We start from the raw sequence: 19,590 nt of genomic DNA, 5'->3' as shown, positions 1-19,590 counted from the left end.
AAGCTTTTACGCAATAAGGGTCTTATTCCAAGGATACAGTATGCACAGAGTGCCTGTAGTACCCCAAGGAAGAATAAAAACACGATATGCGAAAATGCGAGTGGATATAAGAATTTCTGAAGGTCTGCGGGGGTCGGCGACGATTTTTTGCGGCGAGGAAAAGCTAAGCTTGCGGCCCCTCTCTCTCTCGTTCCTCCCGGAGTGCAAACAGAGCAAACACGCGAGTCATTCCCTTCGCAGACGGCGAGACATCTCCGGCATGAGCTGATATTCTGCGCCGGGTCGGATGGTGCTTTTTCTTCTTTTCTTCTGAGCTCTTATAGAGATTGCTTCCTTTTTCTTCTTCTTTTTTGTTTCTTTCTTACGTATGAATAGATTCCCTTTGATCCCAAAATTTTTCTTTCGAGTTTCCTTCACTGTCGCATGTTTGGACAATGGCCACGACCACTCGCCTCTATAGGCCTCTAACCAGGCTGGCGCCGAATCCAAGGTCCGCGCAAGTAGCATTGCGACTATCAGGCCGCAATGCCAGGTACTACAGCTCCAAGCAAGACCCGAAACAGACATTCACAATTTGGAGGCCATGGCTTCGACTGTCGATTGGGATTCCCTTCATTGGAGCGTTGATTTATTCGATGGTCTGTGAGCACCGTCATGACGTATGGCAGCTTTCTTGCTAATATACTGTATGTAGGTCACGGAAAATGTCACAGAGACAGAAGCCCCGACAATTGCCGAAATTGATCGAGCTCTCAAGGAGAAATCACCAGTCAACGACGATTCGCCGATGCGCTTGCGGATGGAGAAACTGATCAAAGAGCATCAGAAAAAAATCACAGAAGAGCTGAGCAGAATTGACGGGAAGGCCTTCAAAGCCGATACATGGACACGTCCGAATGGTGGTGGAGGCATATCCTGCGTGCTCCAGGATGGAAACGTATTCGAAAAGGCCGGAGTGAACGTCTCGGTGGTTTACGGTGAACTTCCTCGACCAGCCATTGAGAAGATGCGCGCCGACCATAAATCGTTCGTTGGCGCAAATGTTGATTCTCTAAGTTTCTTTGCCGCGGGTCTGTCGTTGGTGTTGCACCCTCACAATCCCAATGCGCCAACAGTGCATCTCAACTATCGCTACTTTGAAACATCGGATCCAAAAGACCCTATTAATGGGGATAGGAATTGGTGGTTTGGCGGGGGTACGGATCTGACTCCATCCTATCTCTACCCGGAGGATTGCAAACATTTTCACCAAACTATCAAGGATGTCTGCGACCGCCATGATAGCTCATACTACCCTCGATTCAAGGCATGGTGTGACAAATACTTCTACATCCCCCACCGTGGCGAGGCGCGAGGCGTCGGCGGTATCTTCTTTGACGATCTCGACGCACATTTCTTAAAAAGCTCATCGTCGTCGTCTCAAAACCCACAGGAAACGCTATTTTCCTTCGTCAGCGATGCTTTGGCCTCTTTCCTGCCTTCATATGTCCCCATTCTAGAGCGCAGGAAAGACATGCCGTATACAGCCAAGCAGAAGGAGTGGCAACAACTTCGGCGAGGCCGATACGTGGAGTTCAATCTTGTCTATGACCGGGGTACTAGCTTTGGTCTCCGAACCCCCAATGCGCGCGTTGAGAGTATCCTGATGAGTTTACCGCGCACCGCAAGCTGGGCGTATATGGATCCGGTTTCAGGGACAAGAACCGAGACCTCCAAGCTTGAAGGCGCTGACTTGGACGCCGCCGAGCATGCCGAAGAGAATGCTAGAGAACGAGAGTTGTTAGATGTTTTGAAGCATCCTCGACAATGGGCCTAGAAGATGGAACGTCCATTTCGTGCATCAGTGTATATTACAACCATGTACTAAAAATATGTTGACTAAGTGATGTCTATAATTTCCGAATTCAGGATTCGACGATATATTACTGTATTGACTCGGTCTCTAGACAAAAAGGTTGTTACGTGCAAGCGAAAAGAAAGGATGATTGCAAGAAGTCCTGCAGTTGTCCACACTGCTCGACCCTAGCACGCCATTGTAAGATAGCCTCCCAGTCAACTTCTTTTCGTTCATGATCTTCTACCTGGTCATGCCGGTCACTATCAAAAGGGTCTATAATCTATGGATGTAACTGAATATAGCGAATGGCTTCGAGACTCTTGGTCTCGTCGTCGAGCCAAATCTCGTCATTATTACCCCTATGCCAATTAAATAGCCGAGATGTAGACTTACTCTTTGTGGGGTGAGTGGCTATCAGAATACTGCTGGATTTCCCGGACTCTTGGAGTATCAATATGACACCGTGGGCTTGCTGGAACTCTAGTCTCTGATTCACTGATCCAGAATACTTGCCATGATTGGGGCTGATGGCCGTGGCCAAGGTGGTCCTTAACTTCGAGACTAAGATTGGTGATCGGCGTAGAACCGAATGGAGGTAAAGGCGACCACGGCACAAACGCACCGGGTCGGCAAAAGTACGATGGTTGAAATTTTTCTGCGCGAGAGATAGTAATTGTTTCTGCTGTCGGCTTATCGACTTGGTACGGTACCTGAATAAATGACTGGATGGTGTTTGTCCAAAACGCAGCAGCGAGACAGAGTGGTGGCAAGCCGTTTAGGGCTAGGCGTAGTATAGGTGCTGCCTGGTTCGTGCAAATGCCGGCCGTCCATAGAAGGGTTTTTTACGGAGTTTTATGTGCAATTGCATGCAACGAGGTAGTTTTTTGGTCGTCTCCTATAATGCTTTCACTATCAAAAAGATATAAGGCTTTCTTTATACCCAAGGATGCAGCCCCCGCAAGATTACATGGGACAGAAGGATCGACAAAGGCACTGCATAGTAACGAGTCAATAGCGTCTTGCGTGGAACTGAGATAGATGCATTTGTCAAGAGATTTGAGAATCTTATAGAATATACTCTATCGGACGAGGGAGGAATGGAGGGTCGTGTAATGTGTACCGGAGGAGAAAGTCTTGGTGGACGTGTTTCTCGTGACGTTAGCACTAAGATGGAACAAAGACCAACAAGAAATTCATGCTCGAGACCTTCTGCTGTGCAGAACTCTAGAAGAAAATCAAATGCGAATGATGAGTTGGCAGGAACTGGCACCCAGTTGCTGCAGTAGAATTGTAGTTGATTAGCGTCATAGCGAGCATAAATAATAGAACTCCTTGACGTACTGTTTCCCTTGGTTTCTCTTGCTCTCGTGTAGCGCCCATAGCGAGCAAAACGTAGCCCCCTTCGCCTCCAAACGAGCCCGCCAGCGACTATGCGTAACTATATCCCAGAAACAGTCTGCCAACGGCACGCCCTCGTCATGACGGAGACAAATCTTCAGGCCAGCCCGTTGAAGTATCTCAACCCAACGACAAGAAATAATATAGTACCAGGCTAGGGCTATAGAGGTAGGATACCTAGGGCGAAGAGGCAAGGTGGATGGCTGGACATTGATTGTAGCCTCAGAGACTGGAGATAACACGAAGCCGAGGCATTGCAGGTAATCAAAGCGTTTAGCCCGCTGGCTGCAATTTACATTATCTGATGTTTCAAGTTCAAGCGATAACCGCAGAACCATTGGAGATTTGCGTCGAACATGAAGATCAACGTCCTTGGGGGGATTCTGAAAGGAAGGGAGGGACATTTTCTAGCATGTTCAGGAAAGCCTCCATGAGATCGATAACGGATTGAACACGCTTTTGCGGCGGAGTAGAATGTAATGCTGCATGACTCCAACTTTGATAACTGGCTTCGTAGCACACGTTGAACTGTGACATGGGCGGACATACGCCGTCGCCAGGGTACCACTCGCCCTGGTCACTTTCGCTGTCATCGTCATCTGTAAATCCATGAGACTGAGGACTAGCGTCGGCTTTCGTCATATCATGAGGTAGGTTTAAAGGTATGAATAAGTCAAGCTGAATCACCCGTTACTAATATCCATCGTTGTTTACTTTCCGCCATAGAAATATGTATGGCAGGGGAACTTGTGGTGAGTAAAATACGGGTTGCTTCTGAGTTGGCTTATGTAATCATACCAGCTTTTGATTGTTGATGCAATACCTAGATGAACTTGTTTCAGAAGTCCAGAACACAAATACGGTTCTATAGTGTAGTGGTTAGGTAAGCTTCAGTCTAGACCATGTCCTTCTATGGATCTTAGCTAATCATATCTCAGCACGCTCGGTTTTGATCAAAACACTCCGAGAGACCTGATTTCGAATATCGGTAGGACCTTCATTTTTTTTTATTTTTTTTTCTCCCGCTAATCGTCTACTTCATCTTTAAATTTCCTTTAAATATGACTTTAGAAAGTATTCAGAAAGATGTATCCCAATTCCCTTTCCATTTTGAGGGTCATGCTGATTCGTTTAGCACAACAATGCCCAAGAATGGGTCCTGCACGACGGACATTGTATGTGCAAGTTACAAGTGGCAGATATGCCGTACTCTTTGCTGCCTGGTTGTCTCTACCTAGCTCATTAACTCATTAATAAACCGTAGGACATCTGGCAGTCTCAGATTCTAGTCATCTACATGAGCTTCTAGATTTATCAAGTTTGTTATTCGGCCAGACTTTCATAGGTCGTTAATGCGGCAAATTATATTTAGAATACTAGGAATCAATCATTTAGCATCGTATTTGTACAGAGGTGCAGGAATGGAACGACACATGAAGAATCTATCATAAGCATCCAGGCATGGATGTATACTGACGCCATAATAGCTATTCCCTTAGCCGTAGACTTGCTTGCTTAAGGTCAGTCACTAGCCGTGATTGGCGGTAGTGCGGTATAGGTATGAAAAATGGACAAAGTGGAAGACAAGAATTGTCAATAAAGCAAGGGTTCAGATTTGCAGATGGGGTGAGTAATCGTTAAAAATGCCTTCTATTATGTGCAAATGCAAGGTGCTATCTATTTAAATATCCACAAAAAGAAGTAATGCAAGGCTGAACCACCCCTCCCCGAAAAAAAAAAAAACATTATCATCTCAAGAAATACGTATCAAATCATTTGCCTTAGGCTGGCTGGATACAGTCACCGCCCTCAGTACAGAAGGGCATCTGGACAGAAGCAGCATTGATACCACGCGCAAGCAGACGCTCACGGAGCTCGTTGAGACGTGGCGCGGCAGTGGTCTGGTCACGAGTTCCGCTGGATCCTTCTTCGCTCAGTTCGCCGGTCCAGAGGACCTCGCCCATGACACTGGCGCGAGGCCAGGCGAGGGTATCGAGGGTCACTTCATCGATGGTCTCACTCCAGATGGCGACCTCGGATCCGATGACGAGGTTGGCCTGTTCAGCGGTCAGGTTTGCAGATGGGCGGTACGAGTAGATGAGCTCCCAGCTCTTGGTGGGAGAGCACCAGTCATTGTAGGGTGCGTCAGAGGTGTAGCTCTCGCCGGGTTGGAAGGTGACCCATTGGCCACGGCCGCAGTCGAGGTACTATTTTTTTTAAAAAAAAATATAGACATTAGCATGGTTTAATGAGGTATGTGGAGGGTAGGGGGAGGGATACCAAGAAGTTGTAGTTGCTGTCAATGACCTTGTATCCGAGATTAGTCAAACTCTCGACGGAGGATACTCCCAACCAAGACTGCACAACGACATCACTGCCAAGGGTGACGTTCCAGTCAAGTGGGATTTCCTCCCAGACCATGGGGGTCAAGCCGGCACCGCGGACACGAGCGAAGCTCTTGTCGGTGTAAATCTGGAGCAATTCCTCAATGACGTCGGTCGCGTTGGTACCAACGGAGGGGTCGACAAGGGTATCGTTGGCGGTGACCTCGTCACCTCCGACGTGGAAGTAAGCGGTGTACGGGTAGACACGCTTGGTGATTTCACCCATAACGGTGTCCATGAAGGTGTCAACGGCGGAGTCGTTGAGTCTCAGCGAGCCACAAGGGGGCTCGGCGCAGTACCAGGTGTATGGCTCGTAGTTGTAGGCAGTAAGCAGCTCGGGGTATGCCCAGCCAATGGCAGCAGTGTGCTCGGGTTGGTCAATTTCAAGAATGACTTGAACACCTCGGACGGCACCGTAGAGCTGGATCTTCACGATATCGGCCGGGGTGTAGACATAATCGGGACGGTAGGCACCCTTGGCGGACAGCTCGGGGAGGGCCTCAATTTCGAGTGGCCAAGACTGTGCGTCAGTGACGTGCAGATGCAAGACGTTCAGCTTGCTTGCTGCGCAGCCGTCAATGGTGCGGAGGATAGCAGCGACACTGTAGTAGTTTCGAGAAGTGTCAAGCATGATACCACGGTGACTTTTCACGGGCTTATCTTGAATGCTCACAGGCACGAAAGGAGTGTAGTAAAAATTGTTGGAGGAGTAGGTGTAGAAGAGCTGGGTGAAGGTCTCCAGAGCACGCAAGACTCCAATTGACGAAACAGCAGTAATCTCAGCCTGGCCATTGGTGTCAACAGTCAGCTCGTAAGATTCGTCGACCTGGCCGGCCAAGGGCTTGAAAGTGGTCGTGTTGTCGAACGCCGTCTGAGTAATTTTGAGCGAATTCACCCATTTCAGGCTGAAGAGGCTCGGCTCCCAGTCGGTTTCATTGCGCAAATGGAACTTCCATGGGTACAGGCCATCCTGGAAGATGGTGTCCAATGCGCGCGATACGCCACCCTGGACAATGTCGTGGCTGGTGAGTGTCGAGGGCTCATATCCGGCGGTGTATACAATCTGTTTCGCAGTCAGGATCCAGTTCTTTTCTCTCTCTCTGCCCTTCCTAACAGAGGTTCATAAGCATACCGGCTGTCCGTTGTAAGTCACCCGGATGTCTTCGTTGATGAACAAAGTCTGAGTGCCGGTGGTGACATTGGTTGGTTCAGGCCACAGGGCGCTGACGGGGTTGAGGGCCAGGAGCGAGACGGCCAGGAGCGAGAGCGCGACCATGATGGAGGAATTGGTGAGCACCGATCGAGCTCTTTTTGCTGGTGATCCGTGAGAATGAACGGGCAGCAAGGGCCAAACATATAAATAACAAGAGAGAAAAAGAGAGAGAGAAGCACACACCCCCCCTAACTTTCTGGTCGTAAACAGATAAGCTTCGATAAGGAGCTCTTGTCGCAACGACCATGTAACCGTATCACCACACTAGGCCGTATCCAGCTTAGCGCCAGGAGCTACCCCAGGATCCGGCTCATTTCTGCCCACGACAGTCGCATATTTATCTCTAGTCAGTGCGTTAATATATTAATCTCTAGATATCGTATGCAGATAAGCCGCCGATAGCAATTGCTCCACGTTACGGCAGCATTGTCACAGTGTCTGCTCGTCGCTTCGTGTATCTTCGGTGCTGAAAAGAAAAATATTGTTTGTTGCCCTGGACGAAACAAGCAGTCTGGGCGTCGATCTCCGGGGCTAGCGCCCGCTGGGTTTGGATTTACGATAATCCGCGCCGATCCGGCATACTAAATAGGAAATCTCATTTCTAGGACTAGCGCTAGGTTTAACCCTAGGCCCTGGCAGCCTGAGTGCCTGACATCCAGCTCTCTGCGACGTGCTGATATTAACTATCCAAGTATTACTAGTTAACTATGCTACGATGTCATTGTCTGATGTTTATTACTATATCTATTATCATAGCAATTGAACTTAGGTTACATGTGCCTGCAGGCACTGTAACCATATAATCTTAGAATCTGCTGTTGGTTTTTCCTTGTTACAGCCTAGTGCTGCACTAACAGCATAGATAGAATGAGATAGAATAGTGCACTATACGGAGTTAGGGTTTGGCCTGGCCCCCAACTCAGCGGTTCCAACCGACCTGCCACCATGCAATGCAGGCTCCGATAGCTGCAGGTGTAGCTGGAGGCTGGAGCTATAGCTATAGCTGTCTATGACAGGGTGCATGAAGGTAGCAACAAGTCTTTACCGCATGTCCATATCTCAATGTTGACTCATTAAGTATGATGCCAGTCCTCAGAGTAGAAACTCAATACGATGCACTGACTTGGTTCTTGATTCTACACGACATATGTACGACTTCTTCAACTCGCAGTTTTTTCCACACCGAACCTCTCCCTTCATTCAAAGTCCTTGTCCTCGGCCGTGAATTTCTATGATGGGCCTATTACCCAGGTAGTGGCTCTGTTTTTTGTTTACGACACTATCTTTACCGGCATCTATCAATGTAGGTTCAAAAAACAGTTACACCTTCCTCGTCAGAGGGCGCAAGATTAGATCACTTGGCACCAAGACAGCCTCTTCCCAGGGCGAAGGTCGAGACATGTTGATTCAGCAAGCAATTAGGACTGTGCTTTTTTGTTTTGCGTGGAGCTTCATTGGTATCCTAATGCGACTGAAGGAAACCTGGAAACTGGTAAGAAGTTCTGTTTTCGTGCGATGAACCTGCACGGGGAGTGCTCATGTGGCATCTGACAAAGGCTTGAAGGGCTCGAAGAGGCTATTGCTTTCTTTTACCCTTTCTCTCGGGTATATGGACGACCTAACAAATGAGGTTGTATGCCTGAGCTGCCTGATAATCACGTCTTCGACCGGAATCTGCAAGAAGAATACTCCCCGGGCTCAGTAGACAAACCAAAACGGCCTCAATGGATGCAAACCCAGGTTGATTTGCTCGAAGGATGGCGAATGCATTTAGGAAATGAACAAGAGAGCCGGATATAAATGTCTCAAGCCAAAACGGTTATTCTTCTTCCTTGTCGAAATCTTATTCATTCCAAACTGCGATAAAATGGATCCACGCCGCCGTCAATCTCATAAGATCTACCGTTCCATATGTCCAGGGAAGTGCGGGCAAAACCTATGCGTCATCTCTATCTAAGCCTTCATCCAGATACCCGTGAATGAAACGGGAATATGGCGTTGCCCGAGGACATTGGAACCCTTTCCTCCAAGCTAACTTTCGTCCTCGTCGCCATCACTAGATAATTCGAAATTGCTTCCGGAATAAGCTAGGTAGCCTTTTAAAAATCTAGGCGATATCATGTGCTTCAAGTATCGACACCAAACGTCCACTCTACTCTATCAGATGCCGAGTACTCCGATCTGAATACACTAGAATTATCATTACCCATGTCACTCATCATAGCGTCACAGCGTCGTCTTTGCTACTCTGCTTTTGTGTTTTACAGTTTTCTATCAAACAATTTGGCTAGATATTGCACGGCATTTCTAGGGTCGTCGGCACATTGACATTACGTGTCTTCTGACGAGATAGGATCCACCCTCTCGTCGTCTTATATGTAAAGCCACCAGCCAGTTCTGACAGCGAGAGCATCGTAGGAATGTGATATAAATGTTTGGCACGTCCGAATTACATGTGGATGTTTGTGTCTTCACTTCTGAAATAAACGGATCAATTTGCTTTTCTCTCGTTGGTGTCTATTGTCTGTCTTTTGTGTAGCGTAGGCTTAGTGATGTTTTCTAGATGTATGAAAAGAGGTACCATTGGTATAGAAGACGAAGTGTCTGCATTGTTTCTTGAAATTTCTTCAGTTGGATATTTTACTGGCCTCATGATATTGGCTACATAGCAAAATTAGCACTTGCTCGCTAACTGGTCTACTTGCGTCCTCAGGTAGGATAATTAAACATGCGAATAGAGCTGCAGGTTGTTTCCGCCGGGCCAGGGGCGTTGCATGAGCAAGGATAAGACGAGGCATCGGCTGTAGTTCACAGTTGTACATATAGATAGTATCTAGGTATTTTCATTATATCAAACAACGATTTGTCTATTCTATAGTATGTAAGGTATAGTTCAGCCAATCATATTATTTATTCAACATACTAGGCTATACATGGTTAGTCTAGCGCTTGATCTCCGCGCTACAACGAATCAGAATGAAGAAGCTCCAAAAGAGGTCAATCGAACCAAAAACCAAGCGAATATAAACAACGCATTCACCTAGGTGGTTTATGATATGTGTAATATTTATCTTTATTTTTCTCCCTGTGACATTCTACATTGTTACATTGCATGCTTGCTCCTACAGAGAAAGACGATTGTGAAGCACATACTCCGACTCTCGCCTATACTATATACCATCGTAACGTGGACAGATAGGCCATGCTCATAGTAAGTCGCAGGCATAGAAATAAAATGGGGCGTTCCTGGCTGTGACAAGCCACCTTGTAACCCTACCCATTCTGAATCGCGGATCAACCTATGATTTCGCTTTGTCCGTTGGAGCTGCATGCTGCTAGTTCCCAGCTAGCGGTTAGTTCAGTGACTTAAAGTCATCTTTCAACGCCTCATGATCGGGAATCCTACCGTAACACCACCAAAACGCGATATTGATACCGTGATAAGGTGGGTGCTAATCAGGGATTAGCAGGGACAGCTGCATCTGTCATTTGGACACTGAGATCTTTGCTCCTGCTTTCTGCGTGTTCTCTCTGATGGATATAAATCGTGTCGTGCTATGAAATTTCTACTGCACTGGTTGATATCTTGGCTGTTTCAAGTTTCAACGTTTCTCTAAGGGGCCATAAAAGTCCGATTACTGAACGCAGTGAACGGTGAGTTAGCGCGGGCACACAAGTATGAGAGTTGCCTGCAAATTTCCCCAAGTCACTCATCATTCTGATTTTTAAAACAATTACACTAGATTAAATTTGGAAAATTATCTGCTGATCAAAAGGGTCACAATCTTATCATTCTTCGTTCTGCAGACTAAAGTGCGCGGTGGCATCTCAAAATTGATCCCTATTTCTACTAAAAAAAACGCCACCAACCTAAGCGTCGACACTATTCCCAGTTCTTGCCCTAAGAGTTCCCAATAGCTGTTACATTTTGTTGACTTTCTATGCTTGTTCGCACGTATTCGGCCCTGTATAGGCGCTATGTAATATGGCCCTTCGATGCAACCAACCCATGCCATATGCCCAGTAGATGGAGTGTAGAAGGCACATGGACTAGGGGTGTAACTTGACGGATGCCTGTCATCGAGGGTGACTACTGGTTTGTGGCCCTGTCTGTAGGATATAAAGTCTATCAGGTTCTCCCCGAATCTCGTTTTATTTCCTCGGACAATCTTGTAGACAGACACCACGATCGTTGTCGCACTGATCCCTAGCGGATCTTTCCATTCCTTCTTTCTTTATTCTAGTTAGCATTGCTATATACACTCTCCTTCTCTCTCAGCATGCGTTTCGCGACCCTCATTACCGGCGCCAGCGCCATAGCCCTCGCAACAGCATCGGCGCTGCCTCGCCGCAACACTCTTTCTTCTCGCCAGACTACGAGCCGCCAGACTGTCGTCTACTGGGGCCAAAACGGGCCCGGCTCATCAGAGAACAACGATCTTTCCACCTACTGTACGGCTACTTCTGGTATTGATGTTATCATCCTCTCCTTCTTGTACGAGTTTGGCAATGGCCAGAACATCCCAGCCGGCGTCATTGGAGAATCATGCTCCGTCTCCACTACCGGTGCTGGCTTCTTGTGTGACGATCTAGCTTCAGCTATTAGTACATGCCAGGATGCTGGTGTTACTGTTCTGTTATCCCTTGGAGGCGCATCTGGTTCTTACTCTCTGCAATCGCAGGAGGAGGCCGAGGCCATCGGTCAGTACTTGTGGGACTCATATGCAAACTCCGGCAACACTACTGTTGAACGCCCCTTTGGCGACGTCTTTGTGAATGGCTTCGATTTTGACATTGAGGTCAACGACGGCTCTAGCCAGTACTACCAATACATGATTTCTACTCTGCGTGCCAACTTCGATTCTGACCCGGATAACACTTACCTTATCACCGGTGCCCCCCAATGCCCTATCCCAGAGCCCAACATGGGCGTCATCATTGGCAACTCTACCTTTGACCGTCTCTGGGTTCAGTGGTACAACAACAACAACGGCCTCGACAACCACACTTACGAATCATGCTCTCTTGGTTTCGACGGAAATGCACCTTTCAACTTTCTTCAGTGGGTTGACTGGCTTGCCGACACTCCTTCTGCTGATGCTTTGCTCTACATTGGAGCTCCTGCCTCTACGCTCGCTTCTAACGGCAACACTGGTGGTTCAATTTACTACATTACCCCAGCTCAACTTGCAACTCTTGTCGCCGAGACCGAGGGCAACTCCTCATTCGGTGGCATCATGCTCTGGGATGCCGGATACTCTGATGACAACGTCAATGACGGCTGCACATACGCGCAGGAAGCCCACAGCATTCTCTTGACCGGCGAAGTCTGCGATGGAGCTCCTATTTCTGCAACTTCAGTGCCAAGCGCTACTTCTTCCAGTACTTCTACCACTTCTAAGAGTACCGCTACAAGCACTGCTACCACTACTACCACAACATCCGTACCAACCACCACCGCAACCACGACCTTGGCCACCTCTACCTCTGCTACTTCCACTACCTCATCGGTTTCTCCCAGCAGTACTTGCCCAGTCAGTGGAGGCTCCTGCTCAAATAATGGGGAATATGCCTGCGCTGGCAGCAGCTTTGGAATTTGCGACAATGGTGCCTGGATCATTCAGTCTTGTCCCTCTGGAGATGTTTGCGTCCAGGATGGAAGCAGTCTCTACTGTGCCGCTTCTGGAAGCGCCACTCCTGTCTGTGGATGAATGTCGCAGACTCTGATACCTATCAATCATTGTCAATGAAATTTTGGCAAGAATCCAGACTGGGTAAAGTCCGGATCTGGATTCCTATGTATATATTTTTGGCTTTACTTTCTGATTTTGTTCGTGTACATATTTTCACCTACATTAGGCTTCGGAATCAGAATTTGCTCTGTGAATATCTAGATATAAAGACCTTAGGAGGTATTGCTAGATCATTATACACATTAAAATACATGATACATATTATTTGTGACTTATGGATTGCTATCAAGGTAAAAGGAACCAGTATATGGTACAACACATTGTAATTTACAGGTCTATATCTAGATATCTCATTAGCGTTTACAATTCTCAAGCGACAGCCTCATAGAAAACATTGGTTTCTGCCTCTTCCGGAATATCATAGCCGTAATTTCTCACAATGTCCAGAAACTGCTCATATCGATGGGATGGCAGAGCTTCGCAAAGCTCAAAAGCCGTGAACCGATCCGTGTCAATATCAAGTACTGTACAGAACATGGGTAGTCGGGTTGACTTGATGTAAGGATTAGCCCCATGGCGAATGAGCAATTCAACCTTTGCCAACGAATCCTCCGGCTTGTGCAAACCCTCGAAGAATATCGCGTAGTGAAGTGGCGTCCAACCCAAGTCATCCTGGCGGTTAATGTAATCCGACGGACAAGCCCTGCAGAGATATTCGATTGTTTCTGGTTCATGTGCATACTCAGCGCCAAGATGTAAAAGGGAACGACCATCTGCAGAAATTCTGGAAAAGTCTAACCCAACTTTCTCATATAAAAATTGTATGCATTCTAAACTCGATCCGACAGATCTAAACGCGCTGGTGAAAGCTGAGAATCCGTCGATTTTGTCAGCGCCAAAGTCGACGTAGTATTGGTCATGAAGAAAGTGGAAGAATTCCAGAGTTCGGCTTTTGTTTTTGTGCCATATCAGGTTCAAAGTGGTCAACGAATTTCCATTGACGACTTCGTGAACTGACGCATCGTATTCAACCAGCAAGCGAATGATATCCACCCACATGGGATTTCTAGGCGGTAATTGTGGGAATATCTTGTTTCGTCTCGGATTCATACCAAGTGCACGAAAGACCGGGGTGCTGTAATTGAGTCAGCCTTTCTCTAGACATATTATTTGAACCAACAGGGATAGTCTATCGAACTGACATTCCGTCGTCATCCCCAACGTTTGGATCAGCCCCTGCATCCAGCAAGACCTTCATAGCATCCATATTTCCGCATTCTATCGTCAGCTAGAGTATCTAGAAGTCAGCTAACGAAGAGAAACTGCTGATAAAAATGACTCACCATAAGTGGCGTTTCACCTGTACAGCTTAATCGATCTCCCACTGAGCCTGGCTTATCTGCAAGGCTTTGCCGGATTCTTTGGACATCGCCATTACGGCAAGCGACGATAAACGGCGAATCCACTGGTACTCGGTTTTGCATCCTGATGCATCTCGGTAACTGAAATTTTAGCTCAATATCGATACTTTTGGACCAAAGCCATGCTGGGAATTTGTAGCCGAGTAAGATGTGCGTATCTAGTAGATGCTGGGAGTGTGATTGCCGGATCTTGAGAGTGCCATAGAATCCATATTGCCGGAGCCACCACCACCACCATGGCCATGAATTATTAGGTCTGTTTGTCCATTTTGGCAGAGATACTAGTGGCTGGCTGCCCGCTGTAGCCCTATTTCCACGAGCTTCTTTAATGGCAGTAGACTGGTACTGTAGGGCTAGCGTGGTTGTTTTCCTTTTTCAATGGAAACTATTAGCACGATGTCAGGCATTGAATACAGGCAATTAATAAGATTAAGGAAGCCTACTTACATGATCAACACTTGCATGACCAAGTGCAAAATGTGGTCGGAATCGTTCAAGTCTTGCAGTAGCTTACTCAGCGCAGGCTCATCTCTCAAAACCCAGACGACTCGTTTCATAGTTTTCTTAATGTTCTTATCTGTCACTTTGTGGCATTTTAGCTTGGCCTTATCCAGCGAATCCTGGACTCGACGAACAGATCCTAATAGCAGTTCCTTTGTCTCGGAAGGCAGGATATCGCTGTCATGATGCTCAATAACATAAGACTGTACTTGCGCTATCATCTGCTGGAGGAGATGTAGTTTTTCCTTTATTCGATGCAAGACTATTGGGGCTTCTGTGAAGTCACCGTAAAATTCGACAACGTGTTTCGTTGTCTGAGCTAAGTAGACGAGAACTTGGGAGACAGAGGCAATGCCACCGGCGACTGCGATTAATCCAGCCATGTTCGAATATTCAGAAATTGCCAGTCGTTAAGTTAGAATTTGTTTTCATGTGAAAGTAATATGGTGTACTAGAAGTGATCCTCAAGTATCAGAAAGAAAAGCAGGCTGGAATTGGGAAACAGCCCGAAAACTCAGCCTTGTATCACCAAGCCACCCTTCTATTTGCGCGCGAGCAATCCTATCGAGTGTTAAGGATCTGATACGTGCCACGTCAGATCTTAGTGGAACTGACTAAGCCATGATTGGGTGCATACCTATATATATCATACTCAAGTCCATCTAAATACGTGGGACCATCATTCATGCCACAAAAGTCGACGTGTCCCGAAAAATGATCTTGATCAAATATACGGTCAATACAAGAGCATCCAGTCGGCTAACACCAGTCAAAGGCGAACTTTCAGCTCCAGTTATATGGTTTTGTGTAAGCAACCCATGAGCTGAGCTTTTTCTAAGTATACTTACCGACTCGTACTAATAAATTGTCCAGTGTCAGTGTAATGGCGGGCCGCACTTTATTTCTAACTGTTCGAGGTGCATTGATTGTGGTCATGCAACGTGTAGCAACTGTTGCTGGATGTGAGAGCCATATCAATACCAGAAAAGCTACAAGACTCTGACAATCCTTAGTAAGCGAGAGATGCCGCCGTATCTTGAGCCCGCGGAAATGCCTGCATCTCAATTAAGCTCCCAAATCACAGAATACCTCTCAAACCCTATCTTCGAGGATTGCGACCACAATTACTTTCTAGAAGAATCGCATTCTGGGAATTTTTTCTCCAGCCACGATGAATATGATATTCGATTGAATCCAGAATTTACCATCATCTGGGCCAGGGGGCAAACCAGGCCATGGTGTCCTTTGTCGATCTGAGGTTGATATGACATGTTTAGTGATTTTCAGTGATTAGTAAGTTATGACTAGCTTAGATATGACATAGCTATATAGCCTTAATGCAGAATAATCCATGTATACATTCCACTTTAGTAGGCCAATCTAGCTTGCTTACAACAGTATTTACGAACTACATCTGGTGTGTGCCTTTTAGTTGAGATTTCAAGTCTTCGACTCCATAGAACCAGATCAACTTCGCCCTCTTCACCATTTAGATATCGAGTGCTAGATAAGATAGCCCTTCTATATGAAAGCTAGAGAAGTTATATACTTTGGTAGGTTATTCTTTTTTTGTTTAGCTTTAGCTTTAGTTTCTACCATAGGCCAAGAGAATCTAGTGTGAGCTTATTCAAGAGGCAGCAATGCATGTATCTAAAGTACAAATCAGAGATTCATTCAAATCCAAATCAGGCACTGACAAGTCGCTATTGATAATTGCATGTCTTGAAATTCTACCTACTCTATATCAGCCTTATCGTAGGGTCCATACATGCTAACCCCTAGTTCTAGGTACCCGCCTCTTGCGAAATCCTCGCACGTCAGGCTATGTACCAGGTACCAAGGCCACCCGTGTTCTACCTAGTTAAGGAAGAGAATGAGGACGATATAAACTTACATATCTTGTCTTAAACTTCTTATATTCTATCCTTAAGGCCGCAACAACTTCAAACTTCCAACTGCTTAGCCCTCCCTTCAGGCGAACAGCTCGCAAATCTCCAGCGACCCGAATGCCTCATAGGAATAGCCTTGGTCATAATCCACTTAACCATTCCCTTAACCGGCGGAAAGACTTCATGCCACATGCCATCCTCAAAGTCCAGGGTATCCATATTCAACAAAAACACAGGTAGAACATTAAGTACAAACGAAAACGTCATTGTCTTCTTACCGGCTGCTCCAGCAATCTCCGTGATATTTATTGGTGTCTCGGGGGTGTTATATTTCGACAGTTCTAGAATGGCGCGTGGCTCCGATTTGAGATGCGAGTAGAATGGGTCTTTGAATGAATCCATGATAGCGACGATCTCGGTGCCCTGGAAGTTGACGCCTTCTTTCAGGAGATAGTTTTTGAATCTTTCCATGCCGTCGTGGAATGCAGCTGGAGAAACACACGCACACACATCCTCTAATGTTAGATAAGTTGCTTCAGTAAAGGAAAGGAGAGTATATATACCATGCTCATGAACTGAGCCAGCCATAAGACCAGTCTTGCCAGCAGCTTTGTCGACATTTGGAAAGTAGTCTGTCTCCTCGTAGCGATGGTGCTCTGTAATCACGTCATGCCAAGCTAGACAATAGCCCACAAAGTCCTCTTTGTCGGCGGACGACACGCGGGGGGCTTGCTGGTAGATGCTGTTGAAACCGCGGATGAATGAGTTGTGACTCAATGCCATGTGAGAGGCTTCAATCGTAAACGGGTCTGTCTGGTGTATGGATGTTAGATGGTAGACAGATATTGGCACTAAGGCTGCAACTTACCTTGCCCGTCTCGAATTTTGGTGTGTGTATGACAGCCAGGGGGTGGTCGGTGTACATTGGCGGTGCCATGATTGGAATCTTAACAGTGTTTGAATGACTTCTGAAATGATACTTGGTGAAGCATTCTAGGCCTATATATATATATACATTTACCCCTTGTATGTCGTCTGAACGTAATCCAGCCGCACATGGCTGAAAGATGGCAGACTAATAACCAAACCTTAAAAGAGCCTTGGATAATTGGTATTTAACGGTTATTCAAGTCTATGTGCTGCTGACAATCTGTATGCCACGACGATTAGGGCTTAGTCTTACCTATTTAGGTAAAAATTGTTCTCCACGCTTTTAGCGTCGAATCAACTGCCCAAAACGGTTACGTCCATTTTTTAGCGCATATCAAAGTCTTATCATAATCAATCGATCTAGACTTTTTCTTTCTCTTGCTGTCTTGAAACTTGCGCCATCTTGCTTACTTTGCGTTGAACACCTCCATTGGGAAATCAGCTCTACGTGTCATTGCTGAATAAAATGCCGAATGTCGGCCGACCAAGTCGTGATTGTGATGCTTGTCGCCAACGGCGTTTAAAGGTACATTAACCTACAATGAGATAGTAGGAATTTGTTGAAATAATACGTGCCAAATTAATAATATAGTGTGATCTTGCGCGGCCTCATTGCTGTCAGTGCCTGCGCAGAGGACAGCTATGCCCAGGCTATCGAAACGAATTCGACGTGCTATTTCGCATGGAGAATGTTTCTAGCGTTCAAAAACAAGGGGGCCGAGTTCGTCGTAAACTAAAAAACCATTACTACTACTACCAGGAAACCAGATCATCTGCATTAGATGTCGAGCAGTCCCACCCTACCTTAATGATCAGAGACCGAGGCCTATCGGATCTGAGCCTTCTGCCCGGGGACAATAATCCACAGGAAATTCAAAATTTCCTTTTCTTTCGTACAGTCACAGCTCCTAGTCTAGCTGGTGGATGCGACTTTGGCCTCTGGACATGCCACACCCTGCAGGCTTCGCGGTTGTATCCACCTCTGTGGCACGCTACTACGGCATTAGGCGCTATACACCGGCAGTTTATTGCTGATGGGAATTTGCTGCCCTATAATCCGCGCTCGGAGACTGTTGATAGAGTCCGGTTTGCATTAAGACAGTTTAATGAGTCTATCCAGAGCTTGACGAAGATGCTATCGTCCGGCAAGGCGCTAGGTAAACAGGACAAGGTTGTAGTATTGACCTCGTGCATTTTATTCATGTGTCTGTGTACCTTGCAGGGCTATCAGCTGCAGGCTTTAATGCATATCAGCCATGGGGTAAAACTTATGCATGAGTGGGGACTTGGAGAGAGCTCTGTGGTCCAACGGGACGATACTGATGCGGCTTTAAATATGCTGCTGGTGATGCTCACTCAACTAGACACGCAAGGAACCCACATTCAAAGTAGAGTGGGCATACAGACTACAGAGCAGATCGAGGATAGACAAAGCGTGTACGCATTGGAACCTTTCCACACATGTCTCCAGGCGTATGTTGGGTTGGAAAAGTTGATTAATCGCTTGACACGACTCGACCTAAACACTCATGGTGCATCCGCCACGCATAAAGAAGCAATTCTCCACGACTTCACTTTATGGGACGCAATGTTCCAGGACTACCTAGCCACACGATCCGAAACCATCGAAGGGAATCTGCTCGCAGTCCTTAACATCCGCCGCCTATATGCGCAAACACTTTTCAACGATCCAGCTAAAGGCGAAGTCGGATATGACGAATTCATCGACCAATATACAATGATTGTCACTCTAGCAGCACAGGTACTTGAAGCCATATATCCCGATACTAGAGATGTCGACGCCCAATCCGGTAATGTCAGCTCACCATCAAAGCAACCAGACTACTCGCTCTCAGTTGTCATCTCAGAGGCAATATTCATCACAGCAATGCGCTGCCGCGAACCGAGCCTTCGACGCCGGGCTTTGCAGCTGCTCAAGAGGTATCCACGTCGAGAAGGCATTATGAATGGGACGGCGGCTACGGAGATTTTGGAGAATTACATGCTTTGCGAAGAGCAGACATGTACGGGTTCTCTAGCTGATAATGGCCGTTGCAGCAGCGATGGCCTCTGGATATGTCAAAAGCACCGAGTTGACTTTCAGAGATTCATGGACATTTCGCGGTTGGGGGTGCAGGGGATGCAGAAATGGAGGACCTAAGGCATCCAACATCCAACTTGCCTTCCTTCGTGCAGGCAACCATATAACTATCAGCCTGCAGGCACGGGTATATATAGATTGGGATACTGCCTAGACTGCGTGCGGCCATAGAAGCTGATTCTTGGACATAGGATGACTGAGACGATCCAAGAACCTGCTCCAT

At 46.7% G+C, this 19,590-nt stretch overlaps 6 protein-coding genes across 6 annotated transcripts; 3 read left to right on the top strand and 3 right to left on the bottom strand.

Annotated features, from left to right (window-relative positions):
• Positions 1 to 434: 434 nt before the first annotated feature.
• Positions 435 to 1,816, top strand: UA08_05845 (Oxygen-dependent coproporphyrinogen-III oxidase; the record flags this gene model as incomplete). The annotated part of the gene is made up of 2 exons (XM_020268159.1): positions 435 to 638; positions 695 to 1,816. 2 exons carry the CDS (start codon positions 435 to 437, stop codon positions 1,814 to 1,816), a joined length of 1,326 nt encoding a protein of 441 aa, XP_020118952.1.
• Positions 1,817 to 5,016: 3,200 nt separating this feature from the next.
• UA08_05844 (hypothetical protein) lies at positions 5,017 to 6,895 on the bottom strand (the record flags this gene model as incomplete). Its single annotated transcript, XM_020268158.1, has 3 exons — positions 5,017 to 5,442; positions 5,516 to 6,682; positions 6,752 to 6,895. The coding sequence occupies 3 exons, from the start codon at positions 6,893 to 6,895 to the stop codon at positions 5,017 to 5,019; spliced, it is 1,737 nt and encodes a 578-aa protein (XP_020119209.1).
• A 4,217-nt stretch (positions 6,896 to 11,112) lies between these two features.
• On the top strand, positions 11,113 to 12,543 carry UA08_05843 (hypothetical protein; the record flags this gene model as incomplete). Its single annotated transcript, XM_020268157.1, has 1 exon — positions 11,113 to 12,543. The coding sequence occupies one exon, from the start codon at positions 11,113 to 11,115 to the stop codon at positions 12,541 to 12,543; it is 1,431 nt and encodes a 476-aa protein (XP_020119210.1).
• A 351-nt stretch (positions 12,544 to 12,894) lies between these two features.
• Positions 12,895 to 14,830, bottom strand: UA08_05842 (hypothetical protein; the record flags this gene model as incomplete). The annotated part of the gene is made up of 4 exons (XM_020268156.1): positions 12,895 to 13,660; positions 13,728 to 13,813; positions 13,869 to 14,316; positions 14,394 to 14,830. The coding sequence occupies 4 exons, from the start codon at positions 14,828 to 14,830 to the stop codon at positions 12,895 to 12,897; spliced, it is 1,737 nt and encodes a 578-aa protein (XP_020119208.1).
• A 1,560-nt stretch (positions 14,831 to 16,390) lies between these two features.
• Positions 16,391 to 17,273, bottom strand: UA08_05841 (hypothetical protein; the record flags this gene model as incomplete). Its single annotated transcript, XM_020268155.1, has 3 exons — positions 16,391 to 16,851; positions 16,900 to 17,149; positions 17,205 to 17,273. 3 exons carry the CDS (start codon positions 17,271 to 17,273, stop codon positions 16,391 to 16,393), a joined length of 780 nt encoding a protein of 259 aa, XP_020118971.1.
• A 675-nt stretch (positions 17,274 to 17,948) lies between these two features.
• UA08_05840 (hypothetical protein) lies at positions 17,949 to 19,427 on the top strand (the record flags this gene model as incomplete). Its single annotated transcript, XM_020268154.1, has 1 exon — positions 17,949 to 19,427. The coding sequence occupies one exon, from the start codon at positions 17,949 to 17,951 to the stop codon at positions 19,425 to 19,427; it is 1,479 nt and encodes a 492-aa protein (XP_020119207.1).
• Positions 19,428 to 19,590: the final 163 nt, after the last annotated feature.

Source organism: Talaromyces atroroseus, assembly GCF_001907595.1.
Source record: "Talaromyces atroroseus strain IBT 11181 chromosome Unknown scaffold_7, whole genome shotgun sequence".
Lineage (NCBI taxonomy): Eukaryota > Fungi > Ascomycota > Eurotiomycetes > Eurotiales > Trichocomaceae > Talaromyces > Talaromyces atroroseus.
The sequence above is the reverse complement of the archived record's forward strand: the minus strand, read 5'-3'. Positions and strand labels throughout refer to the sequence as shown.